At 51.0% G+C, this 24,413-nt stretch overlaps 1 protein-coding gene across 1 annotated transcript in view; it reads left to right on the top strand.

Moving 5' to 3' along the window:
- IPO4 (importin 4) overlaps positions 1-24,413 on the top strand; it is a 186,518-nt gene that overhangs the window by 60,708 nt on the left and 101,397 nt on the right. Inside the window, exons 8-10 of the mRNA XM_040416922.1 lie at positions 2,096-2,197; positions 4,973-5,056; positions 24,060-24,227. Coding sequence (XP_040272856.1) covers positions 2,096-2,197; positions 4,973-5,056; positions 24,060-24,227 — 354 coding nt within the window. The remainder of the gene's footprint in view (positions 1-2,095; positions 2,198-4,972; positions 5,057-24,059; positions 24,228-24,413) is intronic.

The following is a 24,413-nucleotide window of genomic DNA, read 5'->3' as shown; positions in this document are numbered from 1 at the left end:
GCAGAAGTTTGACTTCCTACACCCCTATTGATCAGCTATAGTTTCGCATCGGTACTTCAAAACTCTGTCCGTTGTGTAGTGGACAGATCTGGTTTAAAAAAAAGTGCTTATCCCATTCACTGCAGTTTAGTCAAAGTTGCTTTGTAGTGCTGGCACCGGAGCTTCTCCTGAACGGCTGATTGCGGGGGTGCTCGGTTTCAAACCCGCTGCTCTCTGATTTTCATGATAAGAAATCAATCACAGCACACCAGATCCTTTGTGAAGGTACTGTCTATAAGTATTTAAAGAAGCACTCCCACAAAAATGTTTAGTCTCTGACCTGTTAGAAAGGCTTTAGCCTTACAGATTAGAATCTGTAGTAAGTTTAATCTTCTTAGCAGTGACTTTTTTGTGAGTTTCCCCCTCCCTTCTGACTCTCAGCTGTGTCATGTAACCAGCACTCAGACTTTCCAAAATACACAGCATCTTATGTGTGGACTGGAAGCCAGTTTTCCTTTGTATTCCTATGGGAGCCTCAATGTCAGTCTCATTGGAATGAATAGAGAGGTCACTGACTTCCTGTCTTGTGTGTCAATTGGAGATCAATTGGAGTGCTGGTTATGTGACAGAGCTGAGGCTCAGAAGGGAGGTTATAACTAGAGATGAGTGATGCGCGGGACAGATCTGTTTTGCAGCCCATAGACTTCTATTATAACGGAATGCCTCTAAAGGCATTCTGTTATGCATTCCATCATAGAATTGCGTTATGGTTCATGGTAACGGAATCCATAACGCAATTCACAGTTTACCAAAAAACAGAATGTGAATGAATTTCAAAATATGAAATTCGCTCATCTCTAGTTATAACTCACAAATACAGTCACTGGTGAGAAGATTACATTCAGATTACAGATTACTACAGATTACATCATGGACCTTTCTAACAGGTCAGAGAATACAAATTTTGTGGGTGTGCCACTTTAAATTTGACCGAATTTTATTTGGCTCCTGAATTTTTCAGTTTTGGACCGAAGCCTCCTAAGTATTTTAGTTCTATAGCACTTGTTAAGTGAGAATATAGTAAAAAGTAAATGAATGAAAACAGAATATGAGAGACTAAATGGAGAATAAAAAGCTTGCACAGTGGCATTAAAGAAAAGAAACAAATGACAGCAAAGCAGCAGTAGTATATATAGACTGGCCTGTGTACAATATTCAAGCCCCATTGCGTCTAGGTGACTTGAAACTTATAGGTAGCGTTATGAGTATTTCTTTTCAGATTTCCCAAAGAGTGAAGATCCTCAGGATGGCACGGGTATGTTCAAAACAAAGAAATAGGGCACTTCTTAGGCTACTTTCACACCTGCGTTACGTGCGGATCCGTCTGGTATCTGCACAGACGGATCCGCACCTGTAATGCAAACGCTTAGATCCGTTCAGAACGAATCCGTTTGCATTAGCATGAACAAAAAAAAAAAAAAATTATTTTTTTTTTGTTCATGATAATGCAAACGGATCCGTTTTGACTTTACATTGAAAGTCAATGGGGGACGGATCCGTTTGAAAATTGAGCCATATAGTGTCAACTTCAAACGGATCCGTCCCCATTGACTTACATGTAAGTCTGGACGGATCCGTTTGCCTCCGCACGGCCAGGCGGACACCCGAACGCTGCAAGCTGCGTTCAGGTGTCCGCCTGCTGAGCGGAACGGAGTCTAAACGGAGCCAGACTGATGAATTCTGAGCGGATCCGCATCCACTCAGAATGCATTAGGACTGGACGGATCCGTTCGGGGCCGCTTGTGAGAGCCTTCAAACGGAACTCACAAGCGGAGCCCCGAATGCTAGTGTGAAAGTAGCCTTATTAGTGAAAATGTTGAGGAGTAGCCTGGTATAAAATGTACCAACTTTTATAGAATACATTTAATAGCAATTCTATAGAATACTATTTGGCAGTTCAGACTTTGTCTTATCAATAGTTTATAGTCCTCAAGCAGTCTCCAAAATATATTGCAGAGAGAGCCAGCGTAGGAACTATGAGGTCAATGTAGTCTTAAATAGACAGAATTTGTGAAGGGTTGTTCTACCATGCCATTACATTTTCCATTTTTACCAGGTCCAGGCCTGTGAAGCAATGGAAGTCTTTGAAGAACTAATGGAAAGTGAAGTGTCAGTCATTGTTCACTATCTATCAGAGGTTATCCACTTCTGTCTTGAGGTAAGTCATACACTTATTTCAAATAGAAGCATACACAGAAATGTGTCCATTTTCATCGATATAAGCACATTCAGTACCTGTTCACTACAAACAACTCCTTTAATGCCAGAATGGCCCTTATAGGGACTGTGCAGTTTTATTAAACTATATATACATAAGTATGTTCTCATAAAACTGTCCGCTTACTAATAATAAATTGTTTCCAGTTTGGGCTCCAACTCCCTTTTCTTACTCCCCAGTCAAGTGACTGCAACTATCCAGTGTACACCTTTGCGGAATGGTGTTCCATCTGCCAATAATGTGAATTCCTCTACTTGTAGCCCCCTTAGATGGGCAGTACCTTTCCTTTGACGTTGCCCCAGCACCTGCTAGTTTGAGAGCAGGCGCAGTGCACGGTCAGCACATGTAGGGCTGCAACGATTCATCGATGTAATCGATGCAAAAAAAATCCTTAAAGCAGTTTCCCTGCTTTGAGGATTCGTTTAAATCACGTGACCATGGAGCCTCTCACTCACTGCTCCGTGGCCTCCCGTCCACACAGTGCTGCCAGGGCCTTACGTGCACACATTGTCAGCGCGCTGGCTGACGCTTTGTGTGACGTCAGGTCCCGTCCAGTGCATGCCAGGAAGTGATAAGAAGATGCGGTCCCATCTCCTGCGGATTCCATGTCCGCTCACTGCCAGGAAAGGTAAGTATAATTTAGCAGGGGCCCGAACCTGGGGGAGGGGGGGCACCTGTGATTTGAAGGGGCTGATGGCACTGGGGGACATGAATGGAAATGGCATGGAGGGGCTGATGGCGCTGGGAGAGTGGGGAACGGGACATGGATGGCATAGAAGGGCTGATGGAGCTGGGGGACATGGCAAGGAGGGGCTGATGGCGCTGGGAGAGTGGGAGATGGGACATGGATGGCATAGAAGGGCTCATGGAGCTGGGGGACATGGCATGGAGGGGCTGATGGCACTGGGGGAGGGGGACAGATGGCATGGAGGCACTGGGGGAGGGGGACATGGCAGTGGATGGCATGGAGGCACTGGGGGAGGGGGATATGGCATGGAGGCACTGGGGGAGGAGGACATGGCATGGAGGGGCAGATGGCACTGGGGGAGTGGGGGACATGGCATGAAGGGGCTGATCTGATGGCACTGGGGGAGTGGGGGACATGGTGGATGGCATGGAGGCACTGGGGGAGGGGGATATGGCATTGGATGGCATGGAGGCACTGGGGGAGGAGGACATGGCATGGAGGGGCAGATGGCAGTGGGGAACATGGCATGGAGGGGCTGATCTGATGGCACTGGGGGAGTGGGGGACATGGTGGATGGCATGGAGGCACTGGGGGAGGTGGACAGATGGCATGGAGGCACGGGGAGGGGCACATGGCAGTGGATGGCCTGGAGGCACTGGGGGAAAGGGGTATGGCATTGGATGGCATGGAGGTGGGGGAGGAGGACATGGCATGGAGGGGCTGATCTGATGGCAGTGGGGGACATGACATGGAGGGGCTGATCTGATGGCAGTGGGGGACATCACATGGCAATAGAGGCACTGGGGGAGTGGGGGACATGGCAGTGGATGGCATGGAGGGGCTGATGGCACTGGGGGAGTGGAGCTGAAGGCACTGGGGTGGGGGAGAGCTGAAGGCACTGTGGGAACGGAGCTGATGGCACGGGGGGGGGGAGCTGATGGCATTGGTGGATAGTGGAGTTGATGGCACTGAGGGGAACAGAGCTGATGGCACTGGGGGAAACTGAAGCACTTGGGCTGATTGCACAGGGGGAACAAAGGGTGTTGGGGACTGATGGAAGGGGGACTGATGAGTTTTTATAAAGGAAAACAGTCTATTAATAATTTTTTTCTTATTGGAGTACACGATTAATTGTAAAAATAATGGGTAGAATACTAGATTTCTTAAATAATCGTTTACTGCTGCCCTAGGCACATGGATGGCTTGCCACATTATAGAAGCACCGCCCCCTTAGACGGAGCGTGTCGGGGCTCGAGGAGGAGCTCAGAGCTTATTGCTGCATGTCTCAAGTGATTCTGTCTCGGCAGTGCACTTTGTGTGCCTGCGCTGCTGAATCTAGAAGGTACTTGCTCTGAGCCCCATCACACTGAGGAGAAGGGGTTTCTGTGACGTGGCAAGGCGTCCCAACTCCTTTGCATCTTCACTCAAACTAGTGTCAAAGGAAAGGTGCAGCCTGTCTAAGAGGGTGGGGCTACAAGTGGGGGGCGTCACATGAACAGCAGGCAAAAAAATCATACCGCATCATTGTACGGTGGATAGCCTCACATGAGTGGCGATTAGAAAAAGGAGTTGGAGTCCAAACTGGAAACACTTTATTATTAGTAGGTGAACAGTTTTATGATAATTATTTCTATATAGTTTTATATGACTGTACAACTCCTTTAAAGGGGTATTCTTGGATTACTAAGGTTTTTAACTGATTTACTCATGTAGTTGCTCTTGTATATCCTTTGCATCCTGTATGTAGCACTTTATTTTCCTATACCTAACCAAACCCATGATGCACCTCTCCTCCTTTCCCTGCCAAAGTCCCAGCACCGTCCCTAACGCCCAGCTAGTTTATAGCTCCTCCTACCCAACAAGTTACATAGACAATCCCGTAAAAAAAAAATACATTACAACATTACTGCTACCTTCGTGAATGATTATTTAACAGGATGATACAAACTGAAAAACCCCTTTATGCTCCGAATAGGTACAAAAGGGCATCTGTTTAAATGTTACTTTGTTCTGCTTTTCTTTTGCAGATTGCCATAAACACATCACTGTCTGACAACCTCCGGGTGAAGTCTCTTTACTGTATTCGCTTCCTCATCAAGCTGAAGAGCAAAGTGAGTTGGTTACTGTTTGTGCGACTGAAACTCCATGATAGCTGGTGAATAACAACAGTACTGAATGGGTGGGTGACAAGTTGTGCAGTTAAAACAAATGTGACGAATAGGGCTGGGCGATTATGGCAAAAACATTGATTATTATTTGAACTTTATGGACTATTTCGATTATAATCTCGATTATTTTTTTTCTTGCCTTTGCTGTGATTTAGTGGTCACGTTGTGCTGTCTGCATCCGTATGTTCTTTCTACGGCCCCGCAAAAATATAGAACATGTCCTATTTTTGTGCGTTTTACGGACAAGGATAGGACAGGTCTATAGAGGGCAGGACATTCGATTCCACAAAATGCGGAACACACGCGGCTGGTATCCGTGTTTCTCGCCCAGTTTCCTTGGGGGACACAGAAGACCTTGGGTATAGCTCATCTCCCTAGGAGGCGTGACACTAAGTGAAGACTGTTAAGCCCCTCCTCCACAGCTATACCCTCAGCCTGGAGAGAGAGACTGCCAGTTTTTGCTTAGTGTCCAAGGAGGCAAGACACTCCCTGCTCTGCAGGGCTGGTTTCTCCTTGTTTAAATTTTAGATTTTTACTTTTTTCTTTTCTTTTTGTTCCAGATCATCAGGGACAACAGAGACGCACTAGACCTCTCTGTTTCTCCCGGGGTTGAGCTGCGCCAGTGCCGGTCACCCGCACTGCTGCCTCCCCCACAGAAGGCAAGGTGGATCAGGGCAGCCTCGCTCCCCTACATCCCGCCAGCGCAAGGGTCGCCCGCACGCCAGTCCCTCTTCCAGCGTCCTGCCACTACGGTGCCAGTAGCTGAAGGGGCGACCCTGCTGGAACGGACCGAGGGTGAAGACGGCTGTGGTAAGAGAGGCTTCTCCAGCCCTACGTCCCCCACCCCCCCCGGTCTCCTGCGTGCCTGACCCTATACTGGGCCTATGGACCCTTCTGTCCCTGCTAGACCTAGGCTGGCCCCTGGGCTGCCGCAGGGCGACATTCTGCTCCCTCTCTCCTGGCCTCCATAGGTCATTGGCACCCTTCTCCCTACAAGAAGAATGCCTGGGGAGCTGCAGAGGTCCGCAACTAGCTGCCCCTGACGGAGGGGTTATGCAGGCGTCCCACCCTCACAGGCACCCGGTCTCAGGGTCCCCCTCCCTCTTACCGGCTACTGCTTCAGGGCCAGAGCCTTGCTGCCCCTGACCCTCCTCTGCCCTCACGGGCACCGGCCCAAGGGCAAGGTGGTTGTGGCTGTCGGCCACATGGGGCGCTGTTATAAGCCAGGGCCCACTCCATGGGTAAAATGGCTGCCGAGTGCAGGGTCCTCGCTTCCGGGCAGCGTGGTGGGCACCCGCGGCCTGCAATATGAGCGCTATGCTCCAACAGCCCCAGGCCGACCGTCGGAACATTCCGGTCGGCCGGGCACCGCAGACTTTGCGGCCGCGATCCCGGCGCTCTATCCGGGTCCCCGGCTCTTCCGGCCCGCGGGGTGGGCATCCGCGGCCGGCATGTGCATGCGCCGCTTCGTTCCCCGGCCGGTACTTGAATACTGTGCGGCCCCGGTCAGCCGGGCGCCGCTAAAGATTTAGGCCCCGGCTTCACGGCCTAGTAACTAGGCCGCAAAATTGGAGGGGGCTGGAACTTCTCCAGGCGGGAATTCTTCCCGCCGGGAGGTTCCCCCGCCCCCAGGGGATCGCAGCGCCGCCCTCCAGGCCGGATCCCTGTTAACCCTTTGGGTACAGGCCGGCTTCAGATGGGCCTGTATGGGTGCCCCCAGGGGATCGCAGCGCCGCGGTACAGGCCGGCTTCAGATGGGCCTGTATGGCTGCCCCCAGAGGATCGCAGCGCCGCCCTCCAGGCCGGATCCCTGTTTAACCCTTTGGGTACAGGCCGGTTTCAGATGGGCCTGTATGGCTGCCAACTCCCCCCCCCCCCCCCCCCCCCCCCCCCCCGCCGTGCCCCTGTAGGTGGCTCCCCTTTCTGCCTCAGTGAGGCTGTTATATATATATATATATATATATATATATATTAAAAAAAAAAAAAAACATATTTTTTATTTTATATATATATATATATATATATAACTTGTGGGCTGCGCAGGACGCTGCAGCCTCATGTCAGTACATGCCCCCCTTCCTTAGGCAGCATGTCGCGCTCCCCGGCTGCGGCGCGGCCAGGGTCATTTTACCCTCCTAGCCCTCTCTCACGATACGGCGCTGGTCAAGTGCATGCGGCCCTTTCTGTAGGCAGCATTCGTCACCCTCTCCAGTTATGGCATAGGCGGAACGCTACACTCTCACTAGATTCGTTGCGATCTGTGCATGACCCCCTTTCTTAGGCGGAATACTGCACTCTCACCAGATACGGTGCTGGCCATGTGCACGATCCCCTTCCATTGGTGGAACGCTGCACTCTCACTGGATTTGTTGCCGATCATGTGCGTGACCCCCTTCCATAGGCGGAACGCTGCACTCTCTGGATCGCTGACGCCCATAGGCATGACTCCCTTTCGTGGACGGCATTCGGCACTCTCACTGGATTCACTGCCAGCCATGTGCATGACCACTTTCCATAGGTGGTATGATGCACTCTCATTGGATTCGCTGCCGGCCTTGGGCATGCCTCCTTCCCTGTGGCGGCATACATACACTCCCTCGGTCGGTGATGTTCTCTCGCCGGTACGTTGTTGGCCATGTGCATGAACCCCATACATGGCGGGGTGTTTGCACTCTCACTGGATCCGCTGCCGGCCATATGCATGACCCCTCTTCCGTGGGCGGTGTACGCACTCTCACTGGATTCGCTGCCGGCCATGGGCATGCCTCCTTCAGGTGACATACACACATTCTCACCGACTGATCGCACTCTCCCTGGATGCGATGCTGGCCATGTGCATGACCCCCCCCCCCCTCTTTTCTGGGCGGCATACTACACTCTCACCGGATACGTTGCTGGCCTTGAGCATGGCCCTCTAACATGGGTGGAACGCTTGCGCTCCCATTGGATACCGTGCTGGCCTTGTGCGTGACCACCCCTCATTCCATGGGCGGAATTTTGCACGCTCACGAGATTCAAGGCTGTCCTTGTATGTGCCGTATTGGACTTGCACATGTTCCCCTTCATTGGGAGTAGTTACACTCTCACGAAGTTTCGGTGTTGGGTGAATTGTTGCACACTCACTTAATGCTAGGATAGCCCTGTGCATGTCCCCCTTTCTCTAGGTGGACCTCCTGCATTCCTGCTGGATACTGTGTGGCTATGTGCATGGCGCCCTTCGGGGCGAAGTATGGTATGCCCTACTTCTCTGACGTAGGTACGGCCTTGGGCATTCCCCCCTTTTTTGGGGCGGGCTGTTGCACCCTTGCCGACTGCAATTTGCCAGGTACATTTCCCCCCTTTCGGGGCGGTCAGTTTTGCGTTCCATTGCATACCATACTAGTCTTGTGCATAACTCCTTTCAGTTTGCACTTTGCACTTCCGTAGATACTGTGGCACTCTGGCTGGCCTTCTTCGCTGAGTGATATTTTTGCAGTGAGCGGACGTTCTTGTGCGTTGTTTGGGCCGTGTATACCTTCTCATCCTGTAGGTGGGTTGGCCTTCTCACTGCTTACGGGGCTACTCGTACGTATGCCTCCTTTCCTCCTGCGACATATTTTTTCTCTTGGGAGACAGTGTTTGCAGCAAGCCTTGCACTATTCTCTAAAGAGATCATTCTGTCCACCTGTGTAAGCCTAAGGTGTTGTCCAACAAACAATAAATGAATGCCTTATATATAAGTAGACGGCCTCTACCTGCTCGCTACTGCTCCGAGCTGGGCGGTGCTCATTCATTTCGTTGGCCCTTCCGCCGGGGAGTGTTCGTGGTTCCTAGACACGTACCCATTCGTCTTCCCGCAGCATTGTTTCCCTGCGCTAGTGGTCACATGGTCGAGAGTGCTGTCTGCAGCGCCTTTCGCATTCTAGGTTGGCTCTGGCGGGACTACGGTCCACTCACCTGCTACTATTTCCTCCTACCAGGTTCGGGCCGCTCTTCTTGGGAAGGTCACCCAACTTCTCTTGGGTGCTCGCTTACCCAGGTCCGGAGGACCTCCACCTTGAGTTCTTCAGGGTATTCGCCTTCTGCGAGGCGGTGAACCGGGCGTCTCAGTGTAGCGGGGTTCTGTTTTTGAGCTGTCCTATGGCTTCTCTGTTGCCCACTCCTCCTTTCTTTGGAGAGTGTTATCCCGGCCTCTGTCTCGACTGCCTTTTCTCGCCGGTTCTGTTTGGCTCCCATTCGGTACGGATCTCTCCGATGTGGCTTCTGTTCCGGCCACGCTTCAGAGGATGTTCCTTCTCTGCCCTCCCCTCTGGGAAGAGCATGGTTGTTCATGTGGATGGTTCTGGTGTTCCTTTTGGCCTCGTACTGTCCCCCTTGTCCACACTGACTGTACTAGCTGTGTGCCTATCTAACTGGTCTACCGCGTTCTGTCCTCCCGCTGGGTGCAGATTGCGTTTTTTTCCATTCTAGGCAATGTTTCTGCTATGGATTTACCTTCTCGGTAACTTGGGAGGACTACCATTTAGTCCGTCTTCCTGTGGTGGCTACATCGGCTTGGGCTTTAGCTTGTCTTGTCCTGGCATCGGGCGGTTGCTGGGCGGACCCTTCGGTTCCTGTCCGTCTGCTCCCCCACTGTGGGTGGATACGGACGACTTTGCTCGGGGCCGACGGGACCAGTTCTACCGACCGTTCTGCCCGTGTTATTGATCATTGGGTTTTTCGCCCGCTTGCCCAGGCGACTCTAGTGGGCTCGCTAGTGTTCGCTTCTAGCCGAGTTTTCGTCCAGGATGTGTAGGACTTAGGGCTTTACCTCTGCCTTTCTCTCTCCATGGTTCTGTCTTTCTCCAGTCCGGCCTGGACCTGGGGCTGGGACTCTGTTGCTTGAGGTATCAAGTGTCGTTCCTGTCCTTCCTCTTTCAGCGTTCCCCGACCCTCTGGGCCCGTCAGGAATTTCTTCCATGGAGCGGCTCTTGGGTTCCTTTGTACTGCCCTCCGTTACCGTCCTGGGAACTACATACTGGGCTCTTGGCGCTCCAATTTTTCCTTGGAGCCGTTACAGAAGTCCTCTCTACTCCTTCTGTCCTGTACGGTTGGGTTTCTGTAGCCATCGTGTCTCTGACGGGTGCCTGAGTGGCGGCCCTTCTTGTTCCGAGCCTTCTGTCTTCCCCCAGGACAGGGCTGTTCTCCATTCCGTCTCTTCCTTCCTTCTGAAGGTGGTGTTTGTCCTTCATTTCATTGAGGCAGTCGTCCTCCCCTTCCCACCCCCGGGAACGGACACTTCACCGATTTGGACGTTGTTTGGGCCTTGCAGTTTTTACTTGGAGATCTCCGACTCTTGTCGACGTTCGGTCTCTTGTGTTTCCAGGAGGTCCGCGCAAAGGGTTGACGGCCTCCAGGGTGGCTTTCCTCCGCTTTCTCAGAGTGGCTCTTGCTGTGGTTGCCGCACCAAGGGCAGAGTTCTGCTCCTGGTGTCACCATTCATTTTGCCAGAGCTGTCGGTTTTTCCTGGGCCGGAGGCATTAGGCTTCGGCCATGCATTTGTGCAAGGCGGTCACTGGTCTTCCTTGCACACCTTACCGAGTTCTACAGGGTGCATACTCGGTCTTCGGCGTATGCTGCCTTGGGCCGCCTGGTCTGCAGGCGGCGGGTTTTTTGATGCCTTCGGGTGCTTCGCCTTGGTGCTGTGGTCCCTCCCCCTTTGGACTGCTTTTGAACGTCCCAAGGTCTTCTGTGTCCCCCAAGGAAACTGGGCGAGAAAACGAGATTTTTGTATAACTTACCAGTAAAATCTCTTTCTCGCTCTTTCCTTGGGGGACACAGCACCCACCCATTCTTTGTTCTTCTCTGACTGTTTCCGAGTTTGTTTTACCCTTTGGGTAGTGGGCTTGTTGGTTCCACTTTTTGGACTTTGCCTTTTCTCACTACTTGGACACGCAACTGGCAGTCTCTCTCTCCAGGCTGAGGGTATAGCTGTGGAGGAGGGGCTTAACAGTCTTCACTTAGTGTCACGCCTCCTATGGAGATGAGCTATACCCAAGGTCTTCTGTGTCCCCCAAGGAAAGAGCGAGAAAGAGATTTTACTGGTAAGTTATACAAAAATCTCGTTTTTGCGGATCTGCTATTTGCAGACCACAAAACAGGCAACTGTTGAGTGCTTAAGACCTTATCCATTCACCTTCCTTGTGTTCTTTCCCCAGTCAATAAATCTGACCACTTTTTACACTTAGGCCTCTTTCACACGAGCGTAACAAATTAGGTCCGGATGCGTTCAGGGTGCGTTCAGTGAAACTCGCACTATTTTGCTAGCAAGTTCAGTCAGTTTTGTCTGCGATTGCGTTCAGTTGTTCAGTTTTTTCCGCGCGGGTGCAATGCGTTTTGATGCGTTTTTCACGCGCGTGATAAAAAACTGAAGGTTTACAAACAACATCTCTTAGCAACCATCAGTGAAAAACGCATCGCACCCGCACTTGCTTGCGCATGCAATGCGTTTTTCACGCAGCCCCATTCACTTCTATGGGGACAGGGCTGCGTGAAAAACGCAGAATATAGAACATGCTGCGATTTTCACGCAACGCAGAACTGATGCGTGAAAAACAACGCTCATGTACACAGACCTATTGAAATGAATGGGTCAGGATTCAGTGCGGGTGCTATGTGTTAACGTCACGCATTGCACCCGCGCGGAAAACTCGCTCGTGTGAAAGGGGCCTTAAGGGCCTATTAGACCAGGGCTTGACAAATTTCCTTGGAATCTAGGAGCCAGCTAAAAAAGTTAGGAGCCGTTTTTTTTTTTTTTTTTTTACCTTATAAAGCCTTATTTTCAGCGACAAAAATAACACCTCTTAAATTAACATATCGAGAAGTCTAGAACCAAACAACATGGGCATTAACAACATATACAGCGGCAGTGTACAGAAGCGCGCACACATATACAGTTGCAGTGTACAGTACCGCACACACATATACAGTGGCAGTGTACAGAACCGCACACATATATACAGTGGCAGTGTACAGAATCGCACACACACATATACAGCGGCAGTGTACTGTACCGCACACATATACAGCGGCAGTGTACAGTACCGCACACATACAGCGGCAGTGTACAGTACCGCACACATATACAGCGGCAGTGTACAGTACTGCACACACATATACAGTGGCAGTGTACAGAACCGCACACATATATACAGTGGCAGTGTACAGAATCGCACACACATATACAGCGGCAGTGTACTGTACCGCACACATATACAGCGGCAGTGTACAGAATCGCACACATATACAGTGGCAGTGTACAGAATCGCACACATATACAGTGGCAGTGTACAGTACCGAACACACACATACAGTGGCAGTGTACAGTACCGCACACACACATACTGTACAGTGGCAGTGTACAGTACCGCACACACATATACAGTGGCAGTGTACAGAATCGCGCACACATACAGTGGCAGTGTACAGTACCGCACACACACATATACAGCGGCAGTGTACAGAATCGCACACACACATACAGTGGCAGTGTACAGAATCGAAACACATATACAGTGGCAGTGTACAGAGTAGAGTTGTTGCGATACCAAATTTTTGATTCTATTTCGATACCTTAAAAAAGTATTGCGATACTCGATACCACGCGAAAAAATAAACAAAAAATGTCAGCACTACATAACAGTTTGTATCTAACATTTGTCCATGCAGCCGTTTTTGTAAAATAAGTTCTTTTATAATATGCTAATGAGCCTCTAGGTGCTATGTGGGCGTAAAATCAGCACCTAGAGGCTCAGTCTACTCACGGCTCGTCCCGCCCAGGTCCCCTGTTCTGCCCGCCCCGCTCCTCTTAATTGATGTCACTGTTCCCTGCATCGCAGACGAAACCCGCGCCTGTGCCGTTCACTACTGTATTAGGCGCAGTGAGTGAAGGCCGCTCTCCAGATGCCGGCTTCCTCACTGTGACGTAGTCGGCGCAGGCACAGTGAGGAATCCGGCACCAGGAGCGCATCATTCACTCACTGCGCCTGGTCCGAATACAATAGTGAACGGCACAGGCGCGTGATTTCGTCTGCGATGCAGGGAACAGTGATATCAATCAAGAGAAGCGGGGCGGGCAGAACAGGGGACCTGGGCGGGATAAAGGATGAGTAGACCGAGCCTCTAGGTGCTGATTTTACGCCCACATAGCACCTAGAGGCTCATTAGCATATAATAAAAGTACTTTTTTAACAAAAACTGCTGCAGGGACTAATGTTAGAAACATACTTTCTCGCCCATATTCCTTGGGGGACACAGGAAACCATGGGTATAGCTCTGCTCCCTAGGAGGCGTGACACTAAGTGAAAGCTGTAAGCCCCTCCTCCATCAGCTATACCCTTCAGCCTGGAGAAGAGACTGCCAGTTTTTGCTTAGTGTCCAAGGAGGCAAGACACCCCCTGCTTATGCAGGGTTGTTTTCCTATGATTTTTTATTTTTGCGTTATTTGTTGTTTTTAATTCGGTTTTTTTCTACTTACAGGGACAACAGAGGCGCATTAGACCCCTCTGTTTCTCCCGGGGTTGAGTTGCGCCAGTGCCGGTAATTCCGCACTGCCGCCTCCCCCACAGAAGACAAGGTGGACCAGGGCAGCCTCGCTCCCCTGCGTCCCGCCAGCTCAGGGTCGCCCGCACGCCAAGTCCCTCCCCCGGCTTCCTGCCACTGCGGTGCCAGGAGCTGAAGGGGCGACCCCGCTGGATGGATTGAGGGTGAAGACAGCGTATGGTGAGACAGGCTGCTCCAGCCTCCCCTTCCTCCCTCCCACCGCTGCTACAGGCCTCCTGGGCTCCCATGGCCACTGCTACTACATGGCCACTGCTACATCGTGCGCCACCCCTCCCCCCCCCCCCCCCCCGGGCATATATCGGGACCGTTACCGGGCAGGGGAGTTTATCTGGGCAGGTCCTTGGCAGGGACGCTACCTTCAGGGGACGGCTGCAGGAAAAAAGCAAGCCGTCTGCCACATCCAGGCGCGGAGGGGGCCGCTTTCTTGGCGTGAACGGCGCCATTTCAGGCCGGCACTTCATGATCCTTGGGGGTTAAAATCATTTTGCCGCGCGCGCGCGGCTCTGCTTCAGAGCGGCAGAGAGGGGGCGGAGCTTCCTACATGCGCTCCGCTACTTCCGGGTTCATCGCACAGTGCTGCGTGGAATCCTCTCTGCAGTGCGATCCGAAGCCGGTGCTGCTGCCTCTCCTCCACAGCCTCCTCAGTCTGTTCCCCTTACCGCTGCCGCTTGCATCATCCGGGTCTGGTAGGACTTTTAACCCCCTCCGTGCCACAGTACTGTCGCTTGGGTGTTATCCCCGTTTCTTTCCTTGGGGTCTCCCACTTTAAGTGCAACATCTTTGTTCCACCATGTCAGACCCTTCTGCAGCCGCCAAGCCTTGGTACCATGCCTGTACTGCTTGTAGGGAGCCCTTTCCCCGGGGGCAGTCTGATCCGCACTGTACTGCATGCCGGGCTCCACCGCAGCCTCAGTCGCCCGCTGTGTCGCTCCCTGCTGCCTCTGACCCGCCTGACTGGGCTAGATCCCTGTCCCAGGCTGTGGAAAGCCTCACTCATGTCGTGGGCCGCCTAATAGACAGGCCGCCTACCCCGCAGGACGCCACTCTTACTGTCGCGCCCTCCGGGTCCACCGCTTCTGCCGCTGCAGCGGGTTCACTCTCTTTTAGTGACCCCTCCCGAGCTAGGCACTCTCAGAAGCGTATTAGAGTAGAGCGAGCCTCCTCCTCGGATGCCTCCCTCTCCCCGCCACGCGTGCGCACCCAGACGAGCCTCTCCTCTCCAAAGGATTCGCTCTCTGAAGGTGAATTGGCGGTTTCAGATTTGGAAATGGACTCGGCCCTGCCGTCCAAGCTAGCCTCAGCGATGGGTCAACTCATCTCTGATATTCGTGACACCTTTAAGGTGCAGGATGATCCCCCTAGCTCGGACGCAGCTAGCGTCTCATTTATCAGACCCAGGCAGGTCTCAAAAGTCTTTCCAATCCACTCTGATTTCTCCTCTGTGGTTTCTAAGGCTTGGGCTCGCCCGGACGCCCGTTTTGTCAACCCCAAGAAGCTGGACATTTGCTATCCTTTTCCAGCAGATGTCGTGGCCACATGGTCTTCCCCACCCAAGGTGGACCCCCCTGTGGCCCGGCTGTCAAAGAACACGGCCATCCCTGTTCCCGACGGGTCCTCTCTTCAGTCAGCGGAGGACCGTCGCATGGAGACCCTTTCTAAGGGCATTTTTGCTGCCTCCGGTTCTGCTCTCAGACCGGTTTTTGCCTCTGCTTGGGCAGGGAAAGCAATTTCTGCTTGGGGTGCGCAGCTGGAACAGGAGTTGGACTCGGACGTCCCTATCCAGGACCTGCGTTCCTTGGCCCAGCTTATTGTTCGGGCCGGGAATTTTGTTTGTGAGGCCTCCCTTGATGCGGGAGCCCTTATTGCACGCTCCTCCGCCCTGGCAGTTTCCGTCAGGAGGGAGCTCTGGCTGAAGGTTTGGAAAGCGGACGCTGCCTCCAAACGTTCCTTGGCGGGGCTACCGTTTGCGGGTTCCCGCCTTTTCGGGGTCCGCCTAGACGAACTTATTTCGGAGGCCACGGGTGGTAAAAGCACCCATCTTCCTCAACCCCAAGCCAGGGGCGCCCCCCGCGGACGCCCTGGTGCGTCTCGTTTTCGGTCCTCCCGCAGGGCCTCTGGGGCTCCCACCACAGCTGCCGCTTCGGCTCCTCCCCAGGACAAACATAGGAAGCCGTTTTTTCGGGCGCAGCCCTCCTGGCGCAAGCCGCAGGCTGCCCGCACACCCGCAGCAAAGCAATCCTCTGCCTGAAGGCGCGCCCCCACCCACCCGGGTGGGGGGCCGGCTCCTCCTTTTCAGGGACGTCTGGTTGGCTCACGTCTCCGACGCCTGGGCCCTCGAAATTGTGTGCTCCGGATACAAAATCGAATTTGCATCCTTCCCTCCAGATCGGTTCTTTCGCTCCCGCCCGCCACGGGACCCGAAACGCGCGGTTGCGTTCTCCGTGGCCGTTCAAGCCTTACTGGACAGGGGGGTGATTACCCCCGTTCCTCTAGAGGAAAGGTTCCAAGGGTTCTACTCGAACCTCTTTGTAGTTCCCAAGAAGGGAGGTTCCATGCGGCCCATTTTGGACCTCAAAAAGCTCAACCGTTTTCTCCTCCTTCGACGGTTTCGGATGGAGTCCCTCCGTTCCGCGGTGGCTTCCCTGGAGCAGGGAGATTTCATGTCTTCCATCGATATACAGGATGCCTACCTCCATGTTCCGGTAGCCCGGTGTCACCATCGCTTCCTCCGATTCGCCGTGGGGGACCTCCACTTCCAGTTTGTCGCCCTTCCCTTTGGGCTGGCAACAGCCCCCCGGGTGTTCACCAAGGTCCTGGCCCCGGTTTTGGCCTTACTCCGTTCCAGGGGTGTTTTTCTGCTACCGTACTTGGACGATATCCTCATCAAGGCTCCGTCCCTTTCTCAAGCGGTTGCCAGCGTGGATCTCACTCTAGAGACTCTGACGAGGTTCGGTTGGGTCATCAACTTCCCCAAGTCCTCCCTTCCCCCCTCCAGACAACTGGTCTTCCTGGGAATGCTTTTAGACACGGGAGCGGCGGAAGTACGTCTTCCCTCGGAAAAACGTCTGATCCTCCGTGGGGCGGTTCGGGGTCTCCTTCTCCACCGTCGACCGTCCTTCCGCTTCTGCATGCGGGTCTTGGGGCAGATGGTTGCCTGCTTCGAGGCGATCCCGTTTGCGCAGTTTCACTCCCGCCCTCTCCAACGGGCGATCCTCTCCTCCTGGGACAAATCGCCGCAGTCTCTGGATCATCCCTTCCATCTATCGCCTCCGGTGAGGTCATCTCTCCGCTGGTGGTTACAGTCCCCTCTTCTGGGCAGGTCTTTTCTGCCACTCAACTGGTTGGTGGTTACAACCGATGCCAGTCTCTTGGGCTGGGGAGGCGTGTTTCCTCCCCGATCCGTCCAGGGCATTTGGTCTCCATTGGAGTCCAAACTCTCGATCAATGTCCTGGAGCTGAGAGCGGCCCTTTTGTCTCTTCGACACTGGACTCATCTGTTGAAGGGTCATCCAGTTCGTGTACAATCGGACAACGCCACGGCTGTGGCGTACATAAACCACCAGGGGGGCACTCGCAGCGCTGCTGCAATGAGGGAGGTCTCCAGCATTCTCCGTTGGGCGGAAGCCCACGTCCCGGCCCTATCGGCAATTTTTATTCCAGGGGTGGACAATTGGGCGGCGGACTTCCTCAGTCGCACCACTGTCGACCCCGGCGAGTGGTCTCTTCACCCGGAGGTATTCGAGGCCATTTGCCTTCGTTGGGGCATACCGGACGTGGACCTCATGGCCTCCAAGTTCAATCACAAGGTCCCCGCCTATCTGTCCAGGGCCAGGGATCCGGGAGCTTGCGGAGCCGACGCCCTCGTTCTTCCTTGGCGAGGCTTCGCGCGTCCATACATATTCCCTCCCATCCCACTCCTGCCCAAGGTCCTTCGGAAGATCGCGGCGGAAGGCGTCTCGGTAATTCTGGTCGCTCCGGACTGGCCCCGCCGGTCTTGGTATGCCGACCTCATGCTGCTCCTGGCAGACGCGCCCTGGCCGCTGCCCGCCAGGGAAGATCTTCTCTCTCAGGGACCGATCTTCCACCCGCGTTTAAGGTCCCTACGTTTGACGGCGTGGTTGTTGAGACCACCGTCCTGACACGTAGGGGTTTTTCTGCGGACGTCGTCCGCACCATGATCCGCGCCCGTAAGCCGTCCTCTTCTAGGATCTATTATAGGACCTGGAGGACCTATTTGGGGTTCTGTGCCGATCTGGGGATTCCTCCGCTCCGCTTTTCTCTCCCCACCGTTTTGTCCTTCCTGCAGAGCGGACTTGCCCAAGGTCTGGGTCTTAGTTCGTTGAAGGGTCAGGTGTCTGCGCTGTCCATTTTGTTTCAGCGCCCACTGGCCCCCCTTGGTCCTGTCAAGACTTTCCTTCAGGGCGTGGCTCACGCGGTTCCCCCGTACCGGCCTCCGGTACCGCCCTGGGACCTGAACCTGGTTCTCTCAGCGCTCCAGGCTTCTCCTTTCGAGCCTCTGCGGACGGTTTCCTTGCGACTTCTGTCCTGCAAGGTTATTTTCCTTGTAGCCGTCACCTCTCTTCGGAGGGTGTCCGAATTGGCTGCACTCTCCTGTCTGGAACCTTTCCTAGTGCTCCACCAGGACAAGGTAGTTCTTCGTCCGGTCCCTTCCTTCCTTCCTAAGGTGGTCTCCGCCTTTCATCTGAACGAGGACATCGTTCTCCCCTCTTTGTGTCCTTCCCCTTCCCACCCTAGGGAGAGGGAACTTCATCGCCTGGACGTTGTCAGGGCGCTCAAGGTTTACCTGGAGGTAACCAGCTCTTTCAGGCGTACTGACTCGCTCTTTGTGGTTCCGGAGGGGTCGCGCAGAGGGTTGGCGGCATCCAAAGTTGCTATCGCCCGTTTTGTCAAGATGGCTGTTACTGAGGCTTATCTCGCCAAGGGCAAGGTTCCGCCCCTCGGTGTTACCGCTCATTCCACTAGAGCGGTCGGGGCTTCCTGGGCTCAGAGAAATCGGGCTTCTACGGAGCAGATTTGCAAGGCGGCCACTTGGTCCTCCTTGCACACCTTCACCAAGTTCTACAGGGTGCATACTCATGCGTCGGCTGACGCTGCTTTAGGCCGTCTGGTGTTGCAGGCGGCAGTTGATTGATGCCTCCGGTGTTGGTCTAGTTTGTTCTGGTCCCTCCCTTCTGGGACTGCTCTGGAACGTCCCATGGTTTCCTGTGTCCCCCAAGGAATATGGGCGAGAAAAGGAGACTTTTGTATTACTTACCAGTAAAGTCTCTTTCTCGCTCTTCCTTGGGGGACACAGCACCCGCCCTTCATTTGGGTTTACAGTTGTGGTTCCGGCTTGGTTGCCCCCGTTGGGGCTTGACGGTTCTTTTTTCCGGTTGGTGGTTATCTTTCACTACTTGGACACGCAACTGGCAGTCTCTTCTCCAGGCTGAAGGGTATAGCTGATGGAGGAGGGGCTTACAGCTTTCACTTAGTGTCACGCCTCCTAGGGAGCAGAGCTATACCCATGGTTTCCTGTGTCCCCCAAGGAAGAGCGAGAAAGAGACTTTACTGGTAAGTAATACAAAAGTCTCCTTGTTATGTAGTGCTGACATTAGCGCATCGCTAATGTCAGTCAGCTACATAACAGTATTTCTGGTGGTAGAAGCCCTTTAAAGTTTTCGACTTTTCTGACGTGGCAATATGTGATATGTTTATTTATTTATTGTTTATATATTTTATATGTGAAATTGGGAAACGGGATGATTTATACTTAATATTTTGGTGTTTCTTTTTTTTGCACTTTTACACTTTTTATTTAATAACTATTTCCCCCCTTAGGGGCCAGAACCTGGGATCTTTTCATCCCTTGTCCTATTCACTTTAATAGAGCTCTATCAGGATGAATAGGACCTCACACATCTCCCTGCTGCCCTGTTCTTTGTGCACAGGGCAGCAGGGAGCTGACTATGGCAGCCAGGGCTTCAGTAGCATCCTGGCTGCCATTGTAACCGATCGGAGCCCCAGGATTGTCAGAGGCAGGGTGTTGGCTATGTGATTCTGCTGCCGGAACCTGCCTCCTGTATTATTATGTGTTAGACGTAGGTCCAGAATCTAAGTAGCAGGCTCCGTTCGCCTGCTGTGCCCCATTACTGTCTCCTGCTCCATATGCTAATTACTATAGGAGCAATGGGGAGGAGACATCAGCTTCTCTCCTGGGCGTTCCTTCTCCCTGCGCTGCGCTGCGATTGGACAGAGCTACAGCCAGGGAGAAGGGACTCCCACTAGAGAAGCTGATATCTCTAGCCACGAGCAGCATCCAGTGAGCGGGCGGGGCGCATCCGGGTAACTCCTTCCCTGCCAGACTGTCTGAGTCCACGTAGAGGTGGCGGAGTGCCGGGAGCGCCCCGGATTACTGGGGGGCAGCCATGTGAGGGCAAATACCCAGGCGCCAGGACAAAATTCCTAATCGCCATGGCGACCTGGCGCATTAGACCACATGATTATCGGAAAATTCCCCGGGAACAAGGGTTTATAGGAATCATCGTTCGCGATTATTGACTTGAATAATCGATCAGCCGATGAATATTCAAGCGCTCGTTCTTCACCTGCTGAGCATCATCTATCAGAGTGAAGGATGCCTAATTATTGGCGCACTTTTCTCTTTGTAATCAGGGATGTGCTGCTGATAATGAGTAGAAGAGAATGAGGGAGGAACAAGTCAGGCCGGTGAACACGAGTGACAATGGATGTTTTATCATCCATTGGAGCTTGCACTGCCCGTACATCAGGCAGTGTAATACCACTATTACAGTTGCTTCTCATCCCACCCTTTCCCCACCAAAATGGCCCAGGACAGTGACCAGCCCCCATACGATTGAAGGGGACAGTTTTTAATGGCCGTTTCTCAGAAAGGAATCAGTGAAAAAAACAGCTGTTTTGGTGTTTTTAATGAACGTTTTTTTTTTTCACTGTTGTGTGAACCATAGCCTGAGGGCGGAAGCTATGCAGTGTCCTTTCCTTCATGAGCTAATAGCAGCTCCCTGGCTGTCTACACTGCTAATGTGTATTGCTGATATACAGCAGTCCTGGCTCTTGCACTGGCTTCTACTAGCTAAAGCCTGACAGCAAGGGGACAAATGCAGCAGCTGCTCCTACTAAACACAGACATACTGACCTCTTGCCATGTGAGCACTCCTGTTACTTCATCAGCCTAAGCCCAACATATGCAGGTGGCCAGATGTGCCCGGCACTGCTCACCTCCTCCCCTGCTTCTTCGCACCAAAGATGCTCAATTATTATGCTCAATATTCCTATTAGATGATCTACTAGTTGAGGAAATAGCTAAAATGACATTGAAGGGGAAAGTTATCATTATGGGAGACTTTAATCTTCCTGATGTAAACTGGAAAACCAAAATAGCTACTTCTGACAGGAGTACAGATATTCTAAATTCCCTACTGGGATTATCTCTACAGCAAGTAGTTGAGGAGCCAACCCGGAAGGAGGCCATTTTAGATTTAGTATTCACAAATGGGATTTTGGTATTTGATATTACTGTAGGGGAAAGCTTGGGATCTAGTGATCACAAGTCAGTGTGGTTTACTATAAGTCACACCACACAAAAACAAAAGTTTTTTGGAGCAATTTCATTGGAGTCCAGGAGAAATGAGACTACTTAAAAGTGGCACTATTGAAGGCAACAGAAAATTGCATTAGGCTTGTCAGTAAAAGCAAAAAAAGGAAGAGACCACTGTGGTACTCAGCAGAAGTGGCCAAAATCATTAAAAACAAAAAGATAGCATTTAGTAATTATAAAAAAAAAAAAAACGAGGATGACAGGCAAATTTATAAGATTAGGCAGAGAGAGGCCAAACAAGTTATAAGAGCTTCTAAAGCACAGGCAGAAGAGAAATTAGCTCAGTCAGGGAAAAAAGGCGATAAGACATTCTTCAGATACATAAATGAAAAAAGGAAACTAAAACAAGGAATTACCAAATTAAAAACAAAAGAAGGAAGGTATATGGAAGAAGATAAAGAACTAGCTGACTGCCTCAATGAATACTTCTGTTCAGTTTTAATAAAGGAAAATGAAGGAAAAGGACCTCAGTTAGGAAAGAAGACTAATGAATCTATTGATGCATGTGTCTTTACAGAGGAAGAGGTTCTAAGTCAGCTGTCTAAAATTAATACAAATAAGTCACAGCGGCCTGATGGGATACACCCAAAGCTATTAAAAGAGCTCAGCGGTGAACTAGCAAAACCATTAACAGATTTATTTAACTAATCACTGGCAACAGGAGTCGTCCCAGAAGATTGGAAATTGGCAAATGTTGTGCCCATTCACAAGAAAGGTAGTAGGGAGGAATCGGATAACTATAGGCCAGTAAGCCTGACATCAATAGTGGGGAAATTAATGGAAACCATATTTAAGGAGAGGATTGTGGAACATCTAAAATCCCATGGATTGAAAGATGAAAAACAGCATGGGTTTACTTCAGGGAGATCATGTCAAAATAATCTTATAGATTTTTTTGATTGGGTGACTAAAATAATAGATGGCGGAGGTGCAGTAGACATCGCTTATGTAAACTTTAGTAAGGCTTTTGATACTGTCCCACATAGAAGGCTTATCAATAAATTGCAGTCTTTGTGCGTGGACTCCTATATTGTTGAATGGATTAGGCAGTGGCTGAGGGACAGACAACAGAGGGTTGTAGTCAATGGAGTATATTCAGACCACGGTCTTGTTACCAGTGGGGTACCTCAGGGATCTGTTCTGGGACCCATATTGTTTAATATCTTTATCAGCGAAATTGCAGAAGGCCTCGATGGTAAGGTGTGTCTTTTTGCTGATGACACAAAGATTTGTAACAGGGTTGATGTTCCTGGAGGGATACACCAAATGGAAAAGGACTTAGGAAAACTAGAGGAATGGTCAAAAATCTGGCAACTAAAATTTAATGTTGATAAGTACAAGATAATGCACCTGGGGCGTAAAAACCCAAGAGCAGAATATAAAATCAGTCATACAGTCCTAACCTCAGTATCTGAGGAAAGGGATTTAGGGGTCATTATTTCAGAAGACTTAAAGGTAGGCAGACAATGTCATAGAGCAGCAGGAAATGCTAGCAGAATGCTTGGGTGTATAGGGAGAGGCATTACCAGTAGAAAGAGGGAGGTGCTCATGCCGCTCTACAGAGCACTAGTGAGACCTCATCTGGAGTATTGTGCTCAGTACTGGAGACCATATCTCCAGAAGGATATTGATACTTTGGAGAGAGTTCAGAGAAGAGCTACTAAACTGGTACATGGATTGCAGGACAAAACTTACCAGGAAATATTAAAGGACCTTAACATGTATAGCTTGGAAGAAAGACGAGACAGAGGGGATATGATAGAAACTTTTAAATACATAAAGGGAATCAACAAGGTAAAAGAGGAGAGAATATTTAAAAGAAGAAAAACTGCTACAAGAGGACATAGTTTTAAATTAGAGGGGCAAAGGTTTAAAAGTAATATCAGGAAGTATTAGTTTACTGAGAGAGTAGTGGATGCATGGAATAGCCTTCCTGCAGAAGTGGTAGCTGCAAATACAGTGAAGGAGTTTAGGCATGCATGGGATAGGCATAAGGCCATCCTTTATATAAGATAGGGCCAGGGGCTATCCATAGTATTCAGTATATTGGGCAGACTAGATGGGCCAAATGGTTCTTATCTGCCGACACATTCTATGTTTCTATGTTTTAATTACCGGCAACTCTACCTTCCGCCAGAAGCATGGTTGTTGCCATTTTGCAAAGAAAATTTTGATTTGGCGATCAAGCTAAAACTGACATCGCCAGCCAAAACACAGGTGAATTAATTGAATTTGAATAATCGCCCAGCCCTAGTGGCAAATGCCGTCTGTGTATAATTTCACCTTCTTCTGATGGGGATACAAAGCATAGGACTTTACAAACTAGATATGGGCAAACGTTTGCCCAGCAAGTGCTCATAATAAGCTGTCAGCTACGTGTATCACAGTAATTGTAGTATTGTTCCTATTTGCGTAGGCATAGGTGTTCGATAGACTTGCACCCATTGTTAAGATCTTTTACAGCTATTCTTTAGCAAAGCTATTTTCTGTTAACATCTTAGGAAATTCTTAGTTGACAGAGGGCATCCCACTCTTTAGGGCTTCCACTATTAATCAGAGTATGTTTTTACACGAATATCCAGATTTGTAATGCTTCATTTTCCCTGTTATAGTGCTGAGGGTCCCAGGGCCCTTGGAAGAAAAGGGCTTTTGTGTAAAGCAGATAACCTCTTGTTTGGTATCCTTCCGTTTTCTGTGCTCTTTATATTTACCGGTATATCCACTTTTTAGTCCATCTTGAAGCAAAAGCTGCTGCCTCAGATTCTCAATGCAATTTTCCCCATCATGTGTGCTGAGCCACCTCCTGGGCAGTTGGACCCAGAAGATGAAGAGGATGATGATGATGAGTTGTTGGAAGAAGCAGCAGAGATACAGTTACCCAAACACTATGCAGTTCAGGTCAGTTACAAAAAACATACTTTTCCACCTCGTGTCATTGGGTGACACAGTAGACCGTGGTTATCGCTGCTGCTAGGAGCTGACACTAAATGCAAAAAAGTGTGAGCTCCCCTCATCAGCTATACCCTTCCTGCAGACACTGAGCTGTTCTGTATTTGCTTTATGTCTGTAGAAAGCAGGCTTACC

The sequence above is a fragment of the Bufo bufo genome, chromosome 2, assembly GCF_905171765.1.
Source record: "Bufo bufo chromosome 2, aBufBuf1.1, whole genome shotgun sequence".
Lineage (NCBI taxonomy): Eukaryota > Metazoa > Chordata > Amphibia > Anura > Bufonidae > Bufo > Bufo bufo.
The sequence above is the reverse complement of the archived record's forward strand: the minus strand, read 5'-3'. Positions and strand labels throughout refer to the sequence as shown.